We start from the raw sequence: 25517 nt of genomic DNA, 5'->3' as shown, positions 1-25517 counted from the left end.
ACAAGCTCTTGTTAGTTGAACTATTTTAAAATTTTGACTTCTCAGGTTTGAACCTTTTTGTACCGGAGCTAAACCTATCCAGCGTGTTCGTGAACCTGAAGCCACTTGCATGGTTGTCAAAAGAACTAGAGGGAGCTAAACATACCCAGCGTGTTCGTGAACCTGAAGCCATTTGCATGGTTATCAAAAGGACTAGAGGTAAATTGCTTGGTACTTGGGGTGTTATGTTACTGCTATTAGTCATTGCTTGTGAACTGAACCTCCCTCCCACGACGCGCCCCGCGAGCGCATCATTGGGGGGGGGGGGGGGGGGGGGGGGAGGGGGGGGGGATCCGCCGCCGGCGCTAGCTTTCCCCATCGTCCTTCCCTCCCCCTCGCTGCTGCCGGAGGGCGTACGTCGGGCGAAGCCCATGCGGCGCTAGCAGCGGTGGGGCTTCTCTCCTTCCTCCCCTTGTCGGGATCTCGGCGGTGCGGGCCGTCGCTCGTGGGGGAGTTGGGTCCAGCGGTGGGGATGCATGGATCCAGTGGCGGTGCAGCTCCGCGGCGGTGCGGTACGGGTCTGACCCAGAGCGTCTGGTCTGGACCCCAAGGGCTTGCGGTGGCGGCGACCACTGATGAAGAGGGCGCCTCTCCTTCCTCTACGGGGGGCGGGGGAGTCGGTGCCGTGGTGCACCGTCTTGGCCCTACTGGGTGGCGAGGCGGCGGCGGGCGTGGTCCCAATCTGAAGATAGTGGCTGCTCCGGCGCCTGTTTTTCTCTGCCAGCAGGTTGTGGGTTTCCCCGGGGCATCCTGTTTGGATGGTTGGCGCTGCAATGGAGGTGCTGGCTCGGGGTCAGGGGAAACCCTTGACTGGCGGTGCCAGTCAGCGATGCTCTCGGCGCCGTTTCTCCCTCTGGTGGGCAACATCGAGACCGTCTTCCCACCCTCCGCCCCTGGTCCCAGGCGGCGAAAGCCTAAAATCTCTTGATTGGGTGGTGACGGCGCATCGACATCGATTACTTCGTGAAAGTGCCACCTTGGGAGTCCATAGGGGTCAGGGGATCGACACGGTGGTGCTCTGCCAATTCTTCGGTAGTGTTCTTGCTCGGCAGTGGTGTGGGGTTCTTGGTCTTGGTCGGAGACGGTGGCGGCGTATGTGTTCCTGTGAGAGGAACGGCGTCCTTCGATCCAAGACAAGAGGGCAGGGGTGCCCTCTTCGGAGACAACGACGGAAGGTGGGACAACAGGGACCCTTGGGAGTTGATGGAGCGTAGCTTTCCTCCTGTGACGAATTGCCCCCTTGTTGCAGTCGCGTTGTTGGCATGATCTGAGGCCAGTGTTTGCTGTTCTGTAGTGTTTGTATCTTGTCAATTTTATTTTCCTTTTCTTTTCCTTTCTTGTTGCTGGTTGTAATGTGTGGTGGTTGCTTTATAAATAAAGTGCGACGAAAGCCTTTTTAGATAAAAAAAATGTAATGAATTGACCCTTATGTTGCAAGGTATGTACTTACTGATATATTTTTGTTTTTATACTTCCTTGCGAGCGTGTAGTTTTAAAAAGAACAACACAAAGAATACATAATCTGTGACGCAACTTTGGATATCAGTATAAAAAGTTTTGCCATGGAGTTTTTTGCACCATACTTCCTTTTGCCACTTTTATTGTGTTCTTTGTTCTTTTCTTTTTTATTAGAGCTAAAAGTCAGCATGCCAAAAAATGTTGGTTTAAGCTCTGGCCGTCTTCAGTTTTTTCCTATCCATCTTCAGTTGAAAACATTAATTAGCCTACTTTTTTATCACTTTTGGAGGATCTGTCATTTTGAGACAGTCATTATCTCAACTGCAAGCAGGCAGTTTTGCCATAGATGTAGGACGATCCGGTTCTTTTAGACTCTATTTTTTTGGATTGGTACTATATATTTTGAATTTCTTTCATAAACGAATGTGGAGAATGGGAGAGGATCTGCTGTTATATAAATTTACTTGTGCATGTGGAGTTTTTTATTCAAGATCCTATTGTTGTTTGTCCTTTTCCACTATAATTGTTTACTAATTATAAATGATTTTTATTTCTTTTGGATTGATTGGACTGTCTGACAAGTGGATTCATGGGACTACCTGAGAAGATGAAACAACTAACAGTTGTTTACAGCAGGACAATTGCTCCTGAGAGGTGGAACACTTGGAAGGCGGGTGCATTAAAGCAGATCAAGTCGCTGAGGCCCTCGTGGCTATGTTTGAACATGGAGACGAGGAATATATGGAGCGGTCTTAAAGGAGATTCTATGATATGAAGTTTGTGTTTGAGTTAGATACTATTGGGCAGCTAGGTCTACTTACGTTGGCAACACTAAAATGGAGAATGCAGGCCATGTTGTCATCCTCTTTGGATAAGTTTGGTTATGGGTTTGGATAAGTTTGGTTATGGAACCCATTAAGTTTTGGACTAAGCTTGCGGTGTGCTGAGATCAATGTTGCCATTCTACAATGTTCCATTAACATTATTTATTGTATTTAATTATTTGTTTTATTCATTCAATTACATTGTTGCCCGTAGCAACGCACGGGCACTCTACTAGTTAAATGAATGAGGCAGATCTTTTGCCTCTCTTAAAAAAAAGAATCGGGAAACCAAAACCATTCCTACTTTTCTACAGCTGGTAACACGCCACGTATAAAAGATTCATAGGTCTCCGGTACCGGACATGCTGGATCTGAGCAGCTGCGTCACCGTGCCGCCCATGCCAACAGAATAGAGAGCCTCCGCCGTTCCCGATGCAACCACATGACACGAGCAGCGGGCACAGTGGCTTCGCCTTGCGGCGTGCTCCGGCGAAAGCGGAGCGGAGGGGTTTAGTCGGCCGCACGGGAGAAACACGGGGGCGTTTCTCAGAAAGATGTTGTTGTAAGTATAGGCGCGATGGAGGCACACATGAGGTTAACGGTGCAAGTTTCATCACCGACCCCGCGGAGCACCTCGCAGCGGTCCTTGGTGATGTGCGCGTCGCGGAAGACTTATATAATTATTATTTTTCTGCGAGGGAGTAATATAACCGCTTGGTTAGACCACAATTCATTAAGTACGTAAACGAGAAAATCTTGATCTAGTCACCATAGATGCTGTCAGATATTTTTTTTAGGGGGATGCTGTCAGATATTATAAGTCGACGCCGTATGTATGTGTGACTTTTAAAAACATAATACACACTTGTATTTTGAAGCAGAGAGACTATTATAATGTTACCGTTATGTTGACCAAGTCATAATAAGATGCTCTTGTACATGTTTTACTATATATGTGGTAACAAGTTTTTATGAAACAGGAAAAACAGAGGATTTTAGGTTTTCCGTGAGCTCAACATGAAAGAAAATAGGTGCACATGCACCCAGGAATAGGATTGGGGTGAAGTTGAACCGTATCTTGCTTGAGGACGGACTAGCAGCTAGCTAGCCGATTTGTATGCACATTTCGTTGATGATGCAGGTTTCCTCGCCGACCCTGCGGAGCACCTCGCAGCAGTCCTTGGTAATGTGCACCTCGCCGTAGAGGAGAGCCTGCAGGACCTGCCCGGCGCACTTTTGCGGGGTGTCCGTCAGACCGTCACAGACTTGCACTTGATGCAGTCGGGTCTCGGTGGTGTTGGTGTTTCAGGCCATGGTCCTGGCTCGATAGTCATTGACGAGGAGACTACGAGGATGAGGCACATGAATAGGGACAAGAGGCAATCCTTTTTCTTTTTCTTTGGGCTTGATGTGCTGCTCGCCTCAGCATTGCAATATGTATTATAGTGGTTTGTTTTGGAATACAAAGCGGGGGAAACCCTTTTTCGGTAATAGGGACAAGAGGCAACGGCTGGCCATGGTGGTGTTGATCAACTATCTATGGCGATGGGGACGGAGATGGACGCTGTGATGTTGATGTGCCGTGGTGCATGCCATTAGTTGTCGCTATATATTTGTAGAGAGTGAGATCGATGGCGTTTCCGTGGGCATTGATCGTGGTGACATTAAATCTCCAAGCGAAACCTTCGGTCAACGAGGACACGTTAATCTCCCTCCATGAAGATGCAGCAGCGCACATCCATGCATCCAAGGAGTACAAACGGCATGGACCATGCAGTCCTCCTCCTTTAATTATCATCTGGTGAGTATTTTCTGTTATTCTAACTATTTTATTAATCTTTTTTACTTCTGTTGCAGGTACTCGCTTGGATGAGCTCTTGAGTCACGTTGACCCTCCAGTTACTCCGGCCATGAGAACGAATTGCTAATGCAAGGAGTTCACCGAGAAGGAAGTGATGTGTGCACTTGATAGTATCGGAGATCTTAAAGCTCCTGGCCTGGATGGTATGCCCTCACTGTTCTATACAAGAAATGTTGGGATATTGTTGGTGAGAAAGTCTTGCATGAGGTGCTAAGTGAATTGAATGGAGGCCCAATGCCCGAAGGTTGGAATGATACATGTGTGGTTCTAATCCCTAAAACCAAGAATCCAAAGAGTATGAAGGACTTGAGACCCATTAGTTTGTACAATGTGGTCTACAAGTTGGTGTCAAAGGTACTTGCAAATAGACTCAAGCAAATTCTGAATGAAATTATATCCCCAAACTAAAGTGCTTTTGTCCCCGGTCGACTCATCACGAATAATATTCTGCTAGCCTATGAGTGCACACATTATCTACAGAATAAAAGAAAGGGAAAAGAAGGTTTTGCAGCGGTCAAGTTGGATATGAGCAAGGCTTATAATAGTGTGGAGTGGTCTTTCTTGGAGAGAATGATGAAGAGAATGGGGTTTGAAAGAATTATGATTGTGTCTCCTCGGTCTCATACAAGGTGAAGGTGAATGGGAATTTTACGGATGTGATTGTCCCGCAGCGAGGATTAGGACAAGGTGATCCCCTGTCTCTGTACCTTCTCCTCATTTGTGCTGAAGGGTTCTCGTCTTTGTTGAATAAAGCGGACGGGGATGGAAGTTTGATGGGCATAAAACTGAGTAATAATGCTCCGAGTCTCAACTACTTGTTATTTGCAGACGATTCGTTAGTACTAATGAAAGCCAATGGCGAAAGTGCTAACACTCTGCAGAATGTACTAGAACTATATGAGAATTGCTCAGGGCAGACAATCAATTTTGATAAGTACTCAGGTGTTTTTTAGTAAGAATACAAGGCATGCTGATCGGCAAAGGGCGCTTGAGGTGTTGCATATACGGGCTGAAGCAAGAACTGAAAGGTTTTCTTTAGAAAAGGAGGATGACCCCCAGTCTCTACATATGGACGATGCATACGGTCACTTTATTAATTATTCTTACAAAACCTTACAAAGTCATATAACAACAAGACTAAAGCCACCGTCTAAGCAACAACTATCGCTACACCTATCCAATTGATGAAGGGGCACTGATAGTCTGGGCCTAATACCAAACAGACATCACAGCCAAAACTAAACATCTAAGACCTAAACATCTAAGACCTGAGGTCCCAACCAGGATGCCTGCCTGATATGGGGTACCTACCAGTCCGGCGCACTCCTCAACCAGGACGCCTGCCGGGTATGAGGCCGCCGCAGCCACCTGCCACGAGTCTATCTTCAGAGCTGTACTGTTGCATCTACCATGCCAGGTCTCTCTGCCATCGATGCCACCATGACGACAGACAGCGTCGTCCTCCTACGCGAGTCCATCCTCCCACATCGAACTCCGAATCTGCACTGCGCCACGCCGTCAAGTTCCGTCGCCATCAATGTATGGATGAAGCACCGCTCCACCAAAGAAACCGTCCTCTGGTCCCGCAAAGCAAGGTGCAGCACCAAGTAGAAGGCCGAAGTCGCACCGCCACCACGCCACCAGCAGCCCCGCCACCAAGAGCTGTTCCCAGCCGCCGCCTTCAAGAAGGAGCACGACACCAGGGTGTCGTCGACGCCCAGAACAGGGGAACAAAAGCTTTCGCCATAGCTCGAGGAGGAGGCGGAAGGCATAGGATCCACCCCAAAGCCTCCAGGAAGGGGATCGGCGCCAAAGGCGTCGACTTTGGGGAGGCCGCCGCGCCAGCCAGGGGTTTCCCCTAGAACCTCACCCGCATGCCAGATCCGCTAGGCCGGCAATAGGGGACGCCGAAAGCAGCCGCCAAGGACCGGCGCCAGCATGGATCAGGACAGGTCGGAGCAGGGGCGGATCTTCTACATGGAGCCATGACGGATTGCGAGGAGTCGCCACTCGCCACTGTGCCAGCGTCCGCAGCCCCCACGCCGCCCGCGCGGCCGTGGGAGGCTGCCCACCAGAGCCCGCCGGCGCAGCCCGCCGGCTGCACCGCGCCCACCGGCCGGGGTCGCCGCCCCGGGGAGCCAAGGCCCTCCAACGAAGAGGAGACGCCAGATCCCGACGCCACCATCATTGGGGCCGAGCACCCGCGCCTCAGAGGCCCTCAGGCGGCGGCGGAGGGAGGGGAGGAGAGGGGGAAACGCGGCGGTGGCGCTAGGGTTGGCCCCCGAGTCGCCTCAGAGGAGGCGACACGGGGGGAGGCGGAGTCTAACTAATTATATTTTGAATGATATCAGCAATAACTGAAAGGTACTTGGGGCTTCCAGTGTATGTGGGAGCAGCGAGAACACAGAAAGATAGGATTTGGAAAAGGATACAAGGATGGATTGAAAGATTACTGTCGAGGGCAGCGAAGGATGTTCTGATAAAGGCTTGTGCACAAGCGGTCCCAACATTTGCAATGTCATGCTTTGACTTAACGAAATCTTTGTGTGAGCAGATGGGATCTATGATTTGCGGATACTGGTGGGGACAACAAGAGAAGATGAACAAAGTGCATTGGTTAAGCTGGGAGTTGCTGAGTAGGCCGAAGAGCAAAGGGGGGTTAGGGTTTCGTGATCTACATGGTTTTAACCTTGCCATGTTGGCGAGGCAGGCTCGGCGCATGCTCACTGTCCCTGACTTTTTGTGTGCTCGAGTTCTTAAGGCCAAGTATTTTCCAGCAACTTCTTTACTGGAAGCTGAACCTAGACAAGGAATTTCGTACACATGGCGAAGTATATTGAAGGGGGTTGCACTGCTGAAAGAGGGGCTCGTTTGATGGGTCGGGGATGGGACTAACATCAATATCTGGACTGATCCCTGGCTTGCTAGAGATGGTACGAGAAAACTTTGGACTCCCCGCGGTAATTGCCTACTCACAAGGGTTTCTGAACTCCTCGATCCTGCAACAATGTCATGGGATGAAATGTTGGTGCGGGACATTTTCTTGTCGGAAGATGCCAGTATTATTCTGTTGGAAATATGAGCAATTTACCGAATGATTTTATTAACAGAAATACTAGATAAAGCATGACTAATATAGTAGAGATAAAACAAGTCATGCATTCTGACAGAGAGAAGGAAAATAGCTTCTGCATATATGAACCATAGCCTATCATATCTAAAGCAGACAGAATAGCAAGTAGCATATATGAAGTAGAACTTAACATGTGTAGGACAAGGACTAGAACAAGGAACTGTGGCAGAACCTTTAACAGGAAAGACAAGAACACGTACTGGACAGCAGCAGCAGAAGCGCTGGACTTGGGGTCGGTGTCCTCGCTTGCCATGTCGTCGAGGAGGTCGTGGACGTCGGGGAAGAAGTCGTCGTCGGGGAAGTCGTCGTCGGCGACCGGATCGTCCGTGATGAAGCAGCCAGTAGTCGCGCTGAGCGCTCCCCAAAAACTTTATCACCCTTCTCCCGTACATGACTCAAAATGTGCGGTTTCAGAGGCCTACTGTCCCGACCTGCGGTGCACGCCGCAAGCCGCGATGGGGAAGATCGTAGCAGCGCAGTGCTCAGGAACTTTGTCGCGAGAGGGAGGGGATCTTCTGGTGTGTCTCTCTGGATAGAAGTGACCTCTCTTATATAGGCACAGGAGAAGAACGCGAAGAGGCTGCGACGGGAGGTGAAGCAACGAAGGGAGACGAAGTGAACATGCAGCGGCCGAAGAGGCGCGCCGTTCGAATTCAGTGTCCACTACAAAAAATGTTTCAACTCCCACGTGACCTTTCGTATACCCGTCGTGCGTGGCAAAAATTTAGACATCGGCTCGGCTCATTCCCGCAACCCGCGGCGCGGCGCGTCGTGACGAGGCGTGGCGTGGCGAGGCGGGCGGAGGAGGAGGAGCGTGCGTGGATGTCCCTCTTGTTCTCATACTCATACATGTGGGGAAAGAACCTCCCTTATAAAGAGGTCCAACTCCGTCTAAACTAGCAATGTGGGACTAAACTTTTGTTCCATCTCTTGCCTTGCACAAATGGGCTGTGTGGGCCTCTAGGATTTATTAGGAATTTCTGAAACTGCTATTGGGCTAGGCCCAAAATAGACAAAATTCCAGCAATCCCCCACCAGATCCCAGAGGCACACAAAAATTTGCCTTTGGTTCCAAAACACTGTTTTATATAACGGTACTGCAGTGGAGACTGTTAAGTTGAACTTCCACCTAGAACTCTATGCTACACTAGTAAGCAACTTGAATAGTGGACTGGGCCTTGAACTGTAAGTTTTCTGCGAATCTAGCTTCACATAAAGCCTTGACCGATACGTGGCTACCGTGGGTCTTCCCCGCGGGTGGAGCTTATGCGTCATACTCCGTGACCTTTCATGAGTTTACTAGAGAGAATCCTACTCTCATAGATTGCGACGTTTGATAATCAGACTCATATATGTGTGTTCTTCAAAAGATGTTCTGCAGGATAACATCTCTGCTTAAATAAGCCACTTAGAACACATTAAGATATACATCAACCTGCCATGCAGATAATGAGAGTATTGCATCTTCATGGAGTGGTATTGTGAATAATAAGGATACTCTCCTCTCAGTTGACCAACAGCTTGTCTTCCACATCTAATTCACGGGATCTCCGATCACAAAGAATAGGTTACCACTGTGAACAACTCATATTGTGGGTCTCATACCCATCTCCCTCGATGCATTATCTATCACATTACGTGATAGACCCTTAGTAAAAGGATCTGCTAGATTTTTAGACATTTGGATATAATCCAACGCAATAACTCCAGAGTTTTTCATTTTCCTGACAGACTTTAACCTTCTCTGAACGTGTCTTGATGACTTCATGTTATCCTTTGAACCGCTCACTTTTGTGATCACAGTTTGATTGTCGCAGTTCATAAGGACACCTGGTACAGGTTTCTCAACAACCGGCAAGTCATTCAAGAGCCAGCGAAGCCAATCTGCTTCAACCGTAGCTGTATCTAGTGCTGTGAGTTCTGCTTCCATTGTTGACCTCGTTAAGATGGTCTGCTTACAAGACTTCCAAGAAACAGCGCCACCTCCATGAGTGAATACATAACCGCTCGTGGCCTTTATCTCATCAGCATCTGAGATCCAGTTTGAGTCACTATACCCTTCAAGCACCTTTGGATGCCCGGTGTAGTGAATTCCATAATTTGCAGTGCCTTTCAAATAACGCAAAACTCTTTCTAGAGCTTTCCAATGCACATCTCCTGGTTTTGAAACAAACCGACTCAGTTTGCTAACAGCAAAAGAGATGTTAGGTCTTGTAGCACTGGCTAAGTACATAAGCGAGCCAATAATCTGAGAATACTTCAATTGGTCTCTAGCAATTCTTCGATTCTTTCGAAGCAACACACTAGCATTATATGATGTTGGAGAGGGCTTGCAGTCACTATAGCCAAAGCGACTCAAGATCTTTTCCACATAGTGAGATTGAAGCAAAGTAATCCCACCATCATCGTCTCTCAACAACTTGATGTTCAGAATGACATCAGCCACTCCTAAATCCTTCATCTGAAAACATAGAGATAGGAAATCCTTGACCTGCTTAATAACTTTCATATTTGTTCCGAAAATCAGTATGTCATCAACATACAAGCACAGGATAACTTCCTCGCCCCCACCATGGCGATAGTACACACATTTGTCAGCTTCGTTCACAATAAAGCCTGCAGCTGTTAAAGTTCTTTCAAACTTCTCATGCCACTGTTTGGGTGCTTGCTTAAGTCCGTACAAAGACTTCAGCAACTTGCACACTTTCCCTTTCTGACCATCTAGTACAAATCCATCTGGTTGTTCCATATAAATTTCCTCGTCCAACTCTCCATTTAGGAAAGCAGTCTTAACATCCATTTGATGAACGAGAAGACCATGCGAGGCAGCTAGTGAAAGTAGAACTCGAATAGTGGTCAGTCAAGCCACAGGTGAGTAAGTATCAAAGAAGTCTTCACCTTCCTTTTGGGTATAACCCTTAGCCACGAGCCGAGCCTTGTACTTTTCAATAGTACCATCAGGCCTAAGCTTCTTCTTGAATACCCATTTGCATCCTATAGGTTTGCACCCATAAGGACGATCAGTTATCTCCCAAGTTTCATTTGCCAAGATGGAATCCATCTCGCTACGAACCGCTTCCTTCCAGTAGTCAGCATCTTCAGATGCATAGGCCTCTGAAATAGAACTGGGAGTGTCATCTATGAGATACACAAGAAAATCATCACCAAAGGACTTTACAGTCCTCTGTCTCTTTCTCCTGGTAGGAACTTCATTGTTCTCCTCCATAGGACTTTCGAAGTGTTCCATCGAAATGGTAGGTTCGGTAATTGTAACTGGTTCCTGATTCGATGAACTAGGCATCTCCTGATTAGATGAGGTAGCCATATCCTTCATGGGAAAGATATCTTCAAAGAAAGTCGCATCATTCGACTCCATGATCGTACCGACATGCATGTCAGGTACCTCAGATTTTACAACCAAGAATCTATAGTCAATGCTATGAAAAGCATATCCCAGGAAAACACAATCCATAGTCTTTGGTCCAAGCTTCCGCTTCTTTGGAGTTGGAACATTGACTTTCGCCAAACAACCCCATGTTCGCAGATAAGAGAGTTTTAACCTTTTCTTCTCCCATTCCTCGAATGGAGTTATCTCTTTGTTCTTTGTGAGGACTCGGTTCAGGACATGACATGCTGTCAATATCGCCTCCCCTCACCATGCCTTGGAGAGACCCGATGTATCTAACATGGCATTAACCAAATCAGTTAGAGTACGGTTCTTTCTTTCGGCCACCCCATTTGACTGAGGTGAGTAGGAAGGAGTCCTCTCATGGATTATACTATGTTCCGCACAAAAAGCATCAAACTCAGTGGAAAAAACTCATGGATTATACTTTCGATCAAGTTGGTTTTCCACTTCAGCTTTGTAGATCTTGAAAAAGTTCAAAGCCCCATCCTTAGATTTCAGAAGATACACACGGCAGTATCTAGTGGAGTCATCAATTAACGTCATGAAATATTTCTTTCCACCTTTTGTCAACACACCATTCATTTCACATAGATCTGAATGTATGAGCTCTAGTGGTGCAAGATTTCTTATTTCCACAGTCGTGTGAGACTTACGAGGTTGCTTAGCTTGCACACACACTTGACACTTAGATCCCTTCACGGTGGTGAAACTAGGGATTAAGTTCAACTTCGCTAGTCGCGACATGCAACCAAAGTTAACATGACAAAGACGTGAATGCCACACATTGGATTCACTATTGTTGCAAATATGATTAACAACTTTATTGCAAATGTCTGATAAGGATAAACGAAACAAGCCTCCTGACTCATAGCCTTTACCAACAAAGGTTCCATACTTGGATATTACAAATTTATTCGACTCAAAGACAAGCTTGTAGCCATCTCTACATAGAAGAGATTTGCTAACAAGATTTTTTATTGACGGAGGGGACATAATGCACGTTCTTCAGCCGCACGATCTTCCCCGAAGTAAACTTCAGATCGACCGTGCCAACACCACGAACAGAAGCACTTGAACCGTTGCCCATCAGCACGGTTGAAGTCCCTGCGTTCTGATAAGACGAAAACATGGAAATATCACCGCATACATGCACATTAGCACCCGTGTCAATCAACCAGTCAGGAGAATGACATACTGAAAGAATAGTGGGAAATATACCATACCCAGCATCCTTCATGTCAGTGTCTCCAATGACAACATTAGCGGTCTTACCGCCTTTCCCAGGATTACGCTTATCATAGCGATTAGGGCAACTAGGAGCCCAATGATCAGGATCCCCACACACATGACAAGCACCTTTCTTCTTGCCATTCTTTTTCTTGAAGTTCGTGTGTTGCACAGCCTTGTTCTTCCCATCAAACTTTGCTTTACCATCAAACTTGCCCTTGTTCTTGAACTTGTGGGGCTGGAAGTTCTGCTTCTGTATCACTAGATCCTCCCTCAATACCTCGAGCACGTGTGTCCTTTGCTCTCGCCTGTTCTTCCACATCAAGAGTGCCAATGAGATCCGGGACGGAAAACTCCTGCCTCTTATGCTTCAGCAAGGTAGCAAAGTTCCTACATGAAGGAGGAAGCTTAGTGATGATACCTCCGGCAACAAACTTGTCCGGTAGCATACAACTGAAGTGCTCAAGTTCTCTAGCAAATGACTGTATCTCATGAGCTTGCTCAACCACGGAGCGCTCTTCAGTCATCCTGTAATCATAGAATTGCTCCATGATGTATAGCTCAGTGCCAGCATCTGAGACCCCAAACTTGGCCTCGAGTGCATCCCACATATCTTTTCCATTATCAATTGACGCATAAGCATCAACTATGTTCTCACCAAGAACACTCAAGAGAGCAGCCTTAAACAGAGTATCCATTTTCTGAAAAGCTTGTGCCTGTTGAGCATCAAGCTCTCCTTCAGGTTTGCCGAGAGTGGCGTCATAGCAACTCATGGTTTGAAACCATAAGACTGCTCTCACGCGCCACCTCTTATAGTGGATACCCTCAAACATAGGAGGTCTCATGGAAGCAGCAAAACCACTTGGGGTAAATTGCCTATAATAAGGTTTTTGGATAGTTGGAAATATGAGCAATTTACCGAATGATTTTATTAACAGAAATACTAGATAAAGCATGACTAATATAGTAGAGATAAAACAAGTCATGCGTTCTGACAGAGAGAAGGAAAATAGCTTCTGCATATATGAACCATAGCCTATCATATCTAAACCAGACAAAATAGCAAGTAGCATATATGAAGTAGAACCTAACATGTGTAGGACAAGGACTAGAACAAGGAACTGTGGCAGAACCTTTAACAGGAAAGACAAGAACACGTACTGGACAGCAGCAGCAGAAGCGCTGGACTTGGGGTCGGTGTCCTCGCCTGCCATGTCGTCGAGGAGGTCGTGGACGTCGGGGAAGAAGTCGTCGTCGGGGAAGTCGCCGTCGGCGACCGGATCGTCCGTGATGAAGCAGCCAGTAGTCGCGCTGAGCGCTCCCCAAAAACTTTATCACCCTTCTCCCGTACAGGACTCAAAAGGTGCGGTTTCGGAGGCCTACTGTCCCGACCTGCGGTGCACGCCGGAAGCCGGGATGCGGAAGATCGTAGCAGCGCAGTGCTCAGGAACTTTGTGGCGAGAGGAAGGGGATCTTCTGGTGTGTCTCTCTGGAGAGGAGCGACCTCTCTTATATAGGCACTGGAGAAGAACGCGAAGAGGCTGCGACGGGAGGTGAAGCAACGAAGGGAGATGAAGCGAACAGGCAGTGGCCGAAGAGGTCCAACTCCCTCTAAACTAGCAATGTGGGACTAAACTTTTGTTCCACCTCTTGCCTTGCATAAATGGGCTGCGTGAGCCTCTAGAATTTATTAGGAATTTCTGAAACTACTATTGGGCTAGGCCCAAAATAGACAAAATTCCAGCATATTCTTGCCACAACGATCCGGGAGGAGTTTGAGGATTATTACGCTTGGCACTATGATGGAAAAGGAGAGTTTTCAGTCAAATCAGCGTACCAGGTGTACGTCTGTAACAGAGATAAGGAGGCTGTAGCTGAAGCATCGGAACCAGCGCAAGGAGATATTGACTGGATGAAATCTGGGCGATCCCTAGCCAGCCAAAGGTGCAACAATTTGTATGGCGGCTAGCGCACAACAGCTTACCAACGAAGAGAAATATTAAGCGTAAAGGTATGTATGGACTGTGATTCCGTATGTCTGTGTTGTCGGAGACTAGATCAGGATGGGTGCCATTTTGCTTTTCAAGTGCAAAAGAAGAAAAAAGCTATGGAGAGAAGTTGATATGGAAGCTACCAGGCTGCGCCTTGCTGCATGCGCTAATGCTAGAGAAATGGTGCAGCTACTGCTCACCCTTCGTGTAGATGACCAGGCTATAATTGCATGTATGTTGTGGATGTGGTGGAGCAGGAGTGATATGAACATGGTTACATCAAGTGTGTCAACTAAAGGTGTCCGCGATGAACCTAAATCAATTCAAGATGTGGGCACTAATTTAATAACTCAGATTATTCTATGGCCAAGAATATAAAGATGTTCACATGCAAAGGAAATACAAGGGGTGTGCAACGTGAGCTGCATTGTGGCAAAGATGGACGTATGCGAATACTATATGGACCTGGTTTGGCCAGCTTAACCAGTTGTGGATCAAGACTTAATTGTCCAAGAGCTATAGATTTGAACAGGGCATGCATGAAGAGCTATCCATGTAAATCACAGGGACTTGTGCGTGGAGGAAGGCCTGGCGAGAAATCAGGATTACACGTCAATCATGAACCAGTACCCAAAAAATTGTTCCTACTTTTCGTACGCCACCAGGAGAATTAAGATTAGGATCTTTCCTAATCTCCATTAAATTAGGACCTCGTCAGTTATAATAGGTAGTTTGGTTTTTTTAAGTTTGAAAAGATATCTAAGTTGTTGCCTTTTATCTTCTTGGTGAGTGCGTTGTATTAGTTGGCAAGAAATCAACTTGGAAAATGGACGTGTCTTTCAAGGACTCTTGTCCGTGAGTCTAGCTAGTTTGGTAGGTACGGCATGCGTTTACTTCGGCATATAAAAGCCAGGCTTCGGCCATGTATAGGAGGGGAGTTTTGAGTTTTATTCTGAGTATGAGATATACAGAAAAACGTCAGAGTTACGGGCGACCATATCTTGTGTATTATCTTTGATTTTCCTATCATGGAAATTTACTAGCGACGGAGGGTTGATCATCACATCGACGCCTACGTGCTGATCCGAAGAGATCATTATTTTCGTTTGTGTATTTTTGTACACAGGTGAAAATTGTTCTTGGAGGTTACGAGGAGGAACAGGGAGACGAGGTGTTGATCGAGTATCGCCGTGAAAGATCGGGCCATCTACACGCACGAATTAGCGTCTCGCTAGTTCGTGCCTCATCAAGTGGTATCAGAGCAAAGGTTAGTCACGGCGACTCAGTTTGTAATATTGTCTGCGGAGTCAAGCATCAACATGTTGAGCAGGAACATATTGATGGAGGAGGAAGGCATTGGCGAGGTCACTCTTTTTCAACTCGTTGCGTCGTGAACGAACGACGTGTCAATCTGACAATCGATGAGAGTACCGCAGTCAATATGGTGAGCATCGAGGAGGTGGAAAAACTGGGGCTGAAGATGGCGCCTCTTGAAAGACCGTACACGCTGAAGTGGTTCAAAGGTGAAATCAAAATTATGCATCAGATTTTGCTAATTTTTGATCTGGGAAAATATTGTTGTGCGGAATTTGTTCATGTTTGCCCTGTGTCCATGGTGTCGTGCCATCTGCTACTTGGGGACCCATGGTGCAAGCGGGTTGGGGCTGTTCGGGATGTCAAGAAAAATAGTTATTCTTTATCACGGAAGGGCAAACAAATTTGTTTTATTCCCATGCCAATGGATGTCTTCGCTGCTGATTGGAAAGATCGTCTGTGAAAAAGAAGAGAAGAGGTAGAAGAAATAAAAGAAGAAGTTGATGCATCGATGAAGGGTCTTAATCTCTTAGTGAAGAAGGTGCAGGAGAAATGTGATCCTAAAGGGCAGCGATAGAGTGTTTTTAAAACACTGTGTAAGATCAACAATCGTGCTTGCAAGTTGATAATTGATGGTGGTAGCTTTACAAATGTCATTAGCAAAGATCTTGTGCAAGAGTTGGGTTTGTCTATGTGGCGGCACCCTCAACCACACCACGTGGAGTGGCTATATAATTCTGGAAATTTAAAGATTACACATAAGGTACGTGTACACTTTGTTGTTGGAGATTATGTTGACAAGATGGACTGTGATGTCATGCCAATGGATGCTTGTCAGTTGTTATTGGAAAGACCATGGCAGTTCGATCATGATGCATTGCATGCCGGAAGATCTAACACCTACACGTTCATCCATGATGGAAAGAAGCATGTGTTGAAACCGATGGCGGACGGTGCAATCACCATAGAAAAGCAAGTTCCAAAGAAGAAGGTTGTGCTAAAATTGGACTCCAAACCGAGGACGGTTTTGCTTCAAGGGAGGGAGGATGATATGAACATGGTTACATCAAGTGTGTCAACTAAAGGTGTCCGTGATGAACCTAAATCAATTCAAGATGTGGGCACTAATTTAATAACTCAGATGGGTTGTGTTAATTATTCTATGGCCAAGAATATAAAGATGTTCACATGCAAAGGAAATACAAGGAGTGTGCAACGTGAGCTGCATTGTGGCAAAGATGGACGTATGCGAATACTATGTGGACCTGGTTTGGCCAGCTTAACCAGTTGTGGATCAAGACTTAATTGTCCAAGAGCTATAGATTTGAACAGGGCATGCATGACGAGCTATCCATGTAAATCACAGGGACTTGTGCATGGAGGAAGGCCTGGCGAGAAATCAGGATTACACGCCAATCATGAACCAGTACCCAAAAAAATTGTTCCTACTTTTCGTACGCCACCAGGAGAATTAAGATTAGGATCTTTCATAATCTCCATTAAATTAGGACCTCGTCAGTTATAATAGGTAGTTTGGTTTTTTTAAGTTTGAAAAGATATCCAAGTTGTTGCCTTTTATCTTATTGGTGCGTGCGTTGTATTAGTTGGCAAGAAATCAATTTGAAAAACGAACGTGTCTTTCAAGGACTCTTGTCCGTGAGTCTAGCTAGTTTGGTAGGTACGGCATGCATTTACTTCGGCATATAAAAGCCAGGCTTCGGCCATGTATAAGAGGGGAGTTTTGAGTTTTATTCTGAGTATGAGATATACAGAAAAACGTCCGAATTACGGACGACCATATCTTGTGTATTATCTTTGATTTTCCTATCGTGAAAATTTACTAGCGATGGAGGGTTGATCATCACATCGACGCCTACGTGCTGATCCGAGGGGATCATTATTTTCGTTTGTGTATTTTTGTACACAGGTGAAAATTGTTCTTGGAGGTTACAAGGAGGAACAGGGAGACGAGGTGTTGATCGAGTATCACCGTGAAAAATCGGGCCATCTACACGCACGAATTAGTGTCTCGCTAGTTCGTGCCTCATCAAGGAGAAATAAATTAAATGCTAATGAAAGTGGGTGCATGCTCGGTGGAAGTCATGGCAGCACAGGCGAGAGCATGGGCTTTGGAATCGCTACAGCTGTTTAGAAAGGTGCAGACAGAGGTGAGTGACAGACCGGCAACTAAGTGGACGAGACCTGATGATGGCGTGCTGAAAATCAACATCGATGGGGCCTTTCATGGTATGAGCGGGAGCGGTGGCTGGGGATTTGTAATTCGTGACAGTGTCCGCGATGCATGCGGAGCAGGTGCCGGGAAAATTTTGCATGCTAGAAGTGCTGTACAAACTGAGGCGGAAGCGCGTGCTCAGGCAGTCTCGGCAGAGGCAGCATGACGTATTTAATTTCCAACGTGGTAATTGAGTCAGACTGCCAATCGCTCCTAAAGGCCTTGCAAAGTACTCCCTCCGTCCCATAATATAAGAACATTTTTGACACTAGTGTAGTATTTAAAACGTTTTTATATTTTGAGACAGAGGGAGTACTTCTTACGATCATGCCCCCGAAGGCATTATCTATAGAGATATACGCCAGTTTATGCGTCTTACTTTTAGTAAGATTGTCTTTTCTTTTGCTCCCCATGATTGTAATAAAGTTGCCCATGCACTTGCTGAATTAGGGAGTAATGGTCAGGATCTTCGCCGGTTGTGGGTGGAGACTGTACCGAACGATGTAAATGCGTTGATGGAATCCAGATGTTTCAAGTCAAAAAAAAAATAGTTGCAAATATGAAAAAAAATGAAATTTCAAACATCCATGTGTGCGGGTCAAAATGTGACTTGTGATTTCAGCTCAAAATGCTACTAACATGTAGTTGGTGGCCTGGTCAGAGTAGATACACAATAGTTATGGAAGTAGTTATTCCTTTTGGGCATCCTATCTGCTGCATATGGGAGCGACACCCTGAATCGTGTGTCCTCGTTTCCAACCGCAAGAGGCCTGTTTGTTTGAGTTCTCCGGTCTCCACTACTTGAGATCCCAAACAGTGTTATTAGTGAGCGAAGCACCATAGTACTCCCTCCGTTCTTAAATATAAACCTTTTTAGAGATTCCCTTATGAACTAGGTACGGAATAAAATGAGTGAATCTACACTCTAAACTACGTCTATATCGTATGTAGTCTATATTGAAATCTCTAAAAAGACCTATATTTAGAAACGGAGGGAGTATGTATTATGAACCGTCCATGCATATGCTTGTATCACATGAATGCAGTATTCCTGGCCTGATAAAGGTTCATATGTTGTTGCCTTTAAAGTTGTGAACCGTCGGGTCGGAGAAGTAGAAGCAGTGAAATCTTTTGAGACCTGACGGACGGTTTAACATAGTATTCCCGTCTGGCATTGCTGGTTTTGGCGTAATAAGTAAACCAAAACGTACTGTTTCTACCATTTTTTTTTACAACTGGTAACACGCCACCTACCACAGGTTCATACATGGTGAAATTGAACAACTGATCTTTCTCAGATTCACATCTCTGCAAGAGAGAGCCATCTTTGGTTCTTTACGAGAAAATATTGTATCTGACGACAGCATATTGAAGGCTGAATGCGGTTAAATAATCGAAAAGGAGAGAAAGATCAGTTGTTCAATCTTCTGACATGACAGGTAGATTACACACTTCATGGCAATTGGCAAGGAAGCATTCTGAGCATTGACCACTACTTGAGACAATCAATACATCCTCTCTACGCAACACAAACCACACTCAAGTACACAAATAAGAGGTAGCACAACAAAAGGGGGTCTGCTGAGGGCACCAGCTCAACAAGTCCAAAGAAAACAAAAAAGGCATAAACCGTGAGGAGGATCCAAAGAGCTAGTCCTTTCTTAAAATCCATATCATGAAACGAATTTGGTTCTAAACTCTACATGATCAGCGAGCATAAATGCCTTTGAAGCTGAGAACAACGCCTTTGCAGTTAAACGCCTGCCCATCCGCAGGTTCGCCTCCTCTTCACCAAAAACGCAAATCTCCCCTACTACGGTTGCATCACAAAAGCAGCGTGTTAGTCTCCATCAAACAAGAAAGTTAATATCGTGTAAATTCTACCCTTTTGTACAAATGCTTCAGCATGTAAAATGCACAACTCTACTATTCTAAAATAATAATTAAAAAACAAAACAGCTTTCTTGCAATAATATACTCTGAAGAAACTGAACATAGTTGACACTTGCCAATTTATTAAAACTGAACATAAATCGAAGTTAGCAGGTGCAAAACAGTTGAGGCGAGAAACAGTAGATGCAGAAATAATGCAACAGAAAATATCCACTTTCAAAACTCTCCAATATCTTTTCAACTAAGGGACCATCTGCCTAACACCGTGAACTGGAATACAAGTTTAACAAGTTGCAAATAAGCCTCCACAAAAGTTAGGTGGGGAACATATTCAGAAGAAGAAATAGATAAGCACTTACAACCCGATTTATATTCCTAGTCGTGTGCACAATAAAGACAACCAAGGTTGAATAGAAACTTTTCAGAAGATGAAAATCCAATCTGCAAAAATTCATTACCTCCAGAATTGTACTGGAAGTTTTAAAAGCATCTAAAGGTTTCTACGGGAATAATGACCAATACTTAAGACACCAAGGAGTGATTTTCCGGTTTTCAGTACCAACTAGACATTATTTTGCATCAAGAAAGTAAGTAATAACGGTTAGCTCATACCCACATATTTTCATTCATTTCCTCACATGGCAAACAACTGCAGACTTCAGTGAGAGCCTTGAGCCTTCAGCTTCATGCCCAATGCTCCCATCATCACAAACTAAACAAGGAGGCCAGGCCATGTTGTACGGACAGACAGAGCCGCCAAAACACCCATTAACCAGTAACTCATGCTCGACGGTCTCGAGTGAAAGGGAGATGAACCAGCAGCGAAGTGTGCCAGGATGGGTCATGCACGTTGCGGACAAGTACACGTATCCAGACCTAACTTGCACAACATTGAGGTCGACCGGCAAGTTCACAGCACACCCCTCGGTGATCTCATCAATTCATTCACTCAAAGAGATTATGTTCTGCAGCACCCAAACCTCAATTCCGTTGGCGTCTAGACTACGGGTCCAAGCACGGAGGAGGAAATCATCAGATGCATAGACAATGCAGAGTTGGCCATTCTTGGTCTCCCCGGCCATGAAATTGTGCCCGTACACCTTGATTTGCGAGGGTAGATCCACAAAGGAGATATCCATGGTGGCTGTGTTGATCTTTATCATGCGCCCTTCGCCGTGGAAAGGCCAGTAAACGGAACCACCCACCAGCGTGCCGGCGCTGGACTTTAGGCTGTTGTCACCGCCGACGTGCACCCACGGGTGGACGGCCCAATCCCTCGTCTCCGGCGAGAAGACGGCGACGCGAACTCTCTGCTTGTCAGCGCAGACGCAGACCACGCGGAAGGACGAGGGCTTCTCATCGGAAGAGGGCAGATGGAAACCAAGGAAGGCGAAATTGCGGCGTCTCCCACTCCTCCCAGCCCAGACATCGCGGGGCACCGGGATGACGTCCACGGCCCAGGTCATGGGGTTCACCGCAGCGACGGTGGGATTCTTCCATACGATCTTGTTCCACAGGAGGACGTAGCCGTGGCGGCAGTCCGTGATACACCAGCTCGTATCCTCGTCTTCGTTCACTGGGAGGGAAGTGAGGAGGAAGTCGCCCCGGCGGACGGCGGCGATGACGTCGGGATTTGAGCGGCGCAGGGGGACGAAGGAGGGGACGGCGGCGCCGTCAATGTCGATGAAGAGCCCGATGAGGAGGGGCGCTGGGTGAAGGGCGCGGAAGAGGCGGCGGAATGACTGTGAGGAGCGGACGGCACCGAGCCATGGGCGGCAGGTGAGCGCCGCGCGGACGAGCGCCGGCAGGTTGGGCAGGCGGAGGAAGATCTCGAGAAGCTGGTCTTGGCCGAGCGAGGATATGGTGGTGATGGTTCCGTCGACGGCAGTAGCGTGGGTGGTGGTCGTGGATGAGATCGACGGACGTTTCGCTGGTGGCGCATCCGCCGCCGGCAGTTCGGTGCCCATTGCTCTCTTTTTTCAGAAACCGCTGCCCATTTGCTCGAGAGTGGTGGAGCCCGATGGAGATTCTGGCTGGGTTGACGCAGGGCCCAAGTTTGTAGCCCATGTATGGTACGCATGCCACCCTATGAAATCTCTACCATATGTTGACATTTTCTCTGCGAATTTCGTGATTCAAATCTCACACGACCAACTTGAGAATAGTTTGGTCTAAACCTAAACAATACGAAATGGAGAGGCTCGCGAGTTTAAGTTCTACTGCCCAATTAGCGTGTCGTCTTTGCATGTGAACAACAATTGTCAATTAAGTAAGCAGAATACGCGGAGACCAATATCATGTGCACAGTATCGCCAAGACGAAAAGTGGAACCATGTCCCATGTCCACTTCCGCGGCACCCTCCGGCGGCGCCAAGTTGAACCACCCGATGAGGTTTGCGATCGCGATCTCAATGCTGGATATGCGGAAGTTGATCCCAAAGCACACCCTCCTCACTGAACATTATGAGCTAGAATTGTCGGGCCCGTAAGTCCACCTTGGTGCCGAGGAACCTCTCCGGCCGGAACCCTACCGATGGCCCACGTGTTGACGATCAGCATGGCCCCACGAGGGATCAACAGGGCCCGAAGGGATCACCATGACCTCAGTGCATGTGAATCTTGTGTAAATTCTATTTCCTCCGTTCCATAATGTAGTGCGCCCGTGTTTCTCGAGATCCAACTTTGACCGTAAATTTAACCAACAAGACCGACTGCGACAGGGACAAAAATTACATCACTAAATTCATATCGAAAATACGAATTCAGTGGTATAATTTTTGCTCCCGCCGCAGTCGGTCTCGGCGGTTAAATTTACGGTCAAACTTGAATCTCGGGAAGCGCGGGTGCACTATATTATGGAACAGAGGGGGTACCATTTTGCTTCAGGATGTAACTTATGCAATTCTACTCTTCAAAAAATAATTTAAAACACAACATCATCCTTGCAAATAAACTGATCTTATACTCCGAAGAAACTGAACATAGTTGACGCTTGGGATCTTTGAACATAGTTGACGCTTGGGATCTTTTGAAACTGAACATAAAATGGTTGTTGTTAATATAGAGGCATAGATCAAAACAGTAGCACTGATAAACAGTAGATGAAGAAATAATACAACAAGCAATAACTACTTTCAAAACTCTCTGACATTTTGTCAAGTAAGGGACCAATTGGCTAACATTGTGAAATAAAATACAAGTATAACAAGTCACAACTAAGCCACCACAAAAGTAAGGCAGGGAACACTGAAGAAGAAGAAAACATGACAGATAAGCACTTAAAGACCGATTTATATGATTAGTTATGCGCACAATAAAAAACAAGCAGGGTTGAAAATACATCGTAAAAATATAAGACATTGTGCAGTGAATAAAAATAAGAAAAATTTCATCCTCAAAGATGAAGAGACTATGCAGTACATAAAATGGTAAAGAAGAAAATTACTATTAAAACAAGGAATTTGTATACATGTTCTCTTGCTAGAATCACATGTGCATATCTTAAAACTTCATATTTCAAACTATATGTGCATCCAAAAGTTCATAATATTAATTACTTTCCAGAAAAAAAGCAGCCATGTCTCTAAATAAATGATAAACAGAAATGGTAGAACCAAATTAGTTAATGGCGCTTAGCGTGCAACATGGTAGTATTCCATCGAAAGTTTTCAGGAGATGAAAATGCAATCTTCCATAAAATTCATTAGCTCTAGAATTATACCGATATAGTTTTAAAAGCATCTAAAGTTTCTACGGGAATAATCATTACTTAAGACACCAAGGAATGTTTTTCCAGTATTCAGTGCTAACTAGACATTATTTTGCATAAAAAAAGTAAGTAATAATGGTTAGCTCATACCCACATATTTTCATTCATTTCCTCATATGACAAACAACTTCAAACTTCAGTGAGAACCTTCAACCCCATCATGTCCAATGCTCCCATCATCACCAATCAAACAAGGAGGACATGCCATACTATATAGACATGCACGACCACCAAAGCATCCCTTGACCAGTAACTCAAGCTCCGTCATCACCAGTGAAAAGGAGAAGAACCAGCAGCGGAAGGGGACAATTACACACATCCAGACCTAACTTGCACAACTTTGAGGTCGCCATCCAAACCAGGGTGATCCGATCAATTTCAGTCAAACCGATTGTCTTTCACAGCACGCAAATCACAATTCCATCACCGATAATACCACGGGTCCAAGCATGGAGGATAAATCATCATATGCATAAACAATGATGAGTTATCCATCCTTAGTCTCCCCAGTCATGAAATTGTACCCATCCACCTTCACCTGAGAGGGGTAGATCCACCGATGTGATATCCATGGTGGAAATGTTGATCATTATCATGCGTCCTTGGCCATGGCAAGGCTGGTAAACAAAACCATCCACCAGCGTGCCAAAGTCAAACGTTAGGTTGTTGCGTCCACTGATTTCCACCCACGGAGGGGACGACCCAATGCCACGTCTCTGATGAGAAGACAGAGAGACGGACCCTTAGCTTATTCACGCCGATGCAGACGACGTCGAAGGATGATGGCTTCTCATCGGAGCAAAGCAGGTGGAAACCAAGGAACATGAAATTGTGACATTCACGAGCCTTGTCATGGTGGGGCAATGAGATGATGTCCACGAGCCAGGTCATTGGATTCACGACAGCGATGGATGGCTTGTTCATGAATAGCCTATCCAGCTTGTTCCGTAGGAGGATGTGACCATCACGATAGTATGTGATACCCCAGGGTCGTTACCGTGCTGGCCTTCACTGGGAGGGAGGCAAGGAATAAGTCGCCACGGCTGAGGTGGTGGTGACCTATGGATCAGAGTAGCGGAGGGAGTGGTAGCCCCGACGATGTCAACGAGATCCTGGTGAGGGGCGCCGGGTGGAGTGCGCGGAAGAGGCGGCAGAAGGATGGGGAGGAGTGGACGGCGCCAATCTAGAAACGGCAGGTGAGCGCCGCGCGGAGGAGGAACCAACCAGGGTGAGATTATTAAGCTACTTCAAATCGCAAATTATCACTTCCCTCGCCCCGTAATATAAAATCTTATTATATATGGGTTGTAATAATATATCTTATATCATGGGACTAGGGAGTAGTTGGTACCTGCATTTAAAATATATATAGAGAAACCAACTGCACGGCACTGGACATACCTGTGTTGAAATACATAGAAAACAACCTAAGAAGAAACAAAGATGTCAACATAACCACATTTGGTCGAAATCTAGCGTGGCCGAGGCGTTTTTCAGGTATCCAACGGAGTTTGGATGCACCATCGCCCATAGGCTTTCTGATTTGAGTCGATGAAGATGGTTGATGCGGATGTGGCAGTCCACGTCTCCGCGGCACCACGAACGGCGATTTGTCCATATGTTTCTCAACTCTATACACCCGACACACCGCTTCATCCTCGCCAAATCCGCCTTTCCACGACCCGCTTGTCTGATTCATACACAACTAGCGTCTTTCACCGTACCCGCAAACGTTGTCATAAACAATGCTCTTGAAGCAATCTTCATAATCTCTACCATGGTGTTGCTAACCCTAGAACCATAGCCCAAGAAGAAGAACTCCTTTCGTAGTCGGGGTGGGCACAGAGAAAGGAAAAAAGACTTGTTATACACTGGGTCGTTGGTGTCAGGCTACAGTGGCGGAGCTTGAAAAGAAAAGTTGGGCGGGCCAGAGAACACAATAGTTTTCAAATTCTAAAGCATATATACTATTTCAATATATATAGTCAGTACACCTTCTGTTCACATCGATTTTTTTTGAAAGAGTTCACATTGAATACAAGATGAGTAGATGCATATATATACATATATACTACCGAGACCAAAATAAGCCATAACATTTGACCATCAGGCAAGGCTGTATGTACAAATAAGCATTCCGTTCCTTCACGCATTCCATGGCTGCCTACACCTCAACTTGTAACCTGTAAACATAATGGAGTGAATTATGTATGCTACAGCAAGGCCAATTGCCCAATTGTGTAAACATCCTCAAGGCCAATTTGCCTACTAAATTAGACTTGTTATACACGGGGTCGTTGGTGTCTCATTGAACCACTGTTACATGAAACGTTGACCCTAACCCCAACGACAAGCCTACAACATCA

At 46.1% G+C, this 25517-nt stretch overlaps 1 protein-coding gene and 1 pseudogene across 1 annotated transcript; both read right to left on the bottom strand.

Annotated features, from left to right (window-relative positions):
* Positions 1 to 19903: 19903 nt before the first annotated feature.
* Positions 19904 to 21363, bottom strand: LOC125507653 (uncharacterized). The gene has a single exon (XM_087525180.1). It carries the CDS (start codon positions 21347 to 21349, stop codon positions 20324 to 20326), a length of 1026 nt encoding a protein of 341 aa, XP_087381306.1. The 5' UTR covers positions 21350 to 21363; the 3' UTR covers positions 19904 to 20323.
* A 1924-nt stretch (positions 21364 to 23287) lies between these two features.
* Positions 23288 to 24075, bottom strand: LOC147974119 (uncharacterized; annotated as a pseudogene).
* Positions 24076 to 25517: the final 1442 nt, after the last annotated feature.

This window comes from Triticum urartu, chromosome 5A (assembly GCF_056163025.1).
Source record: "Triticum urartu cultivar PI428250 chromosome 5A, HENAU_Tu73, whole genome shotgun sequence".
NCBI lineage: Eukaryota > Viridiplantae > Streptophyta > Magnoliopsida > Poales > Poaceae > Triticum > Triticum urartu.
Note: the sequence above shows the minus strand (reverse complement) of the source record. Positions and strands in the feature narration are given on the sequence as shown.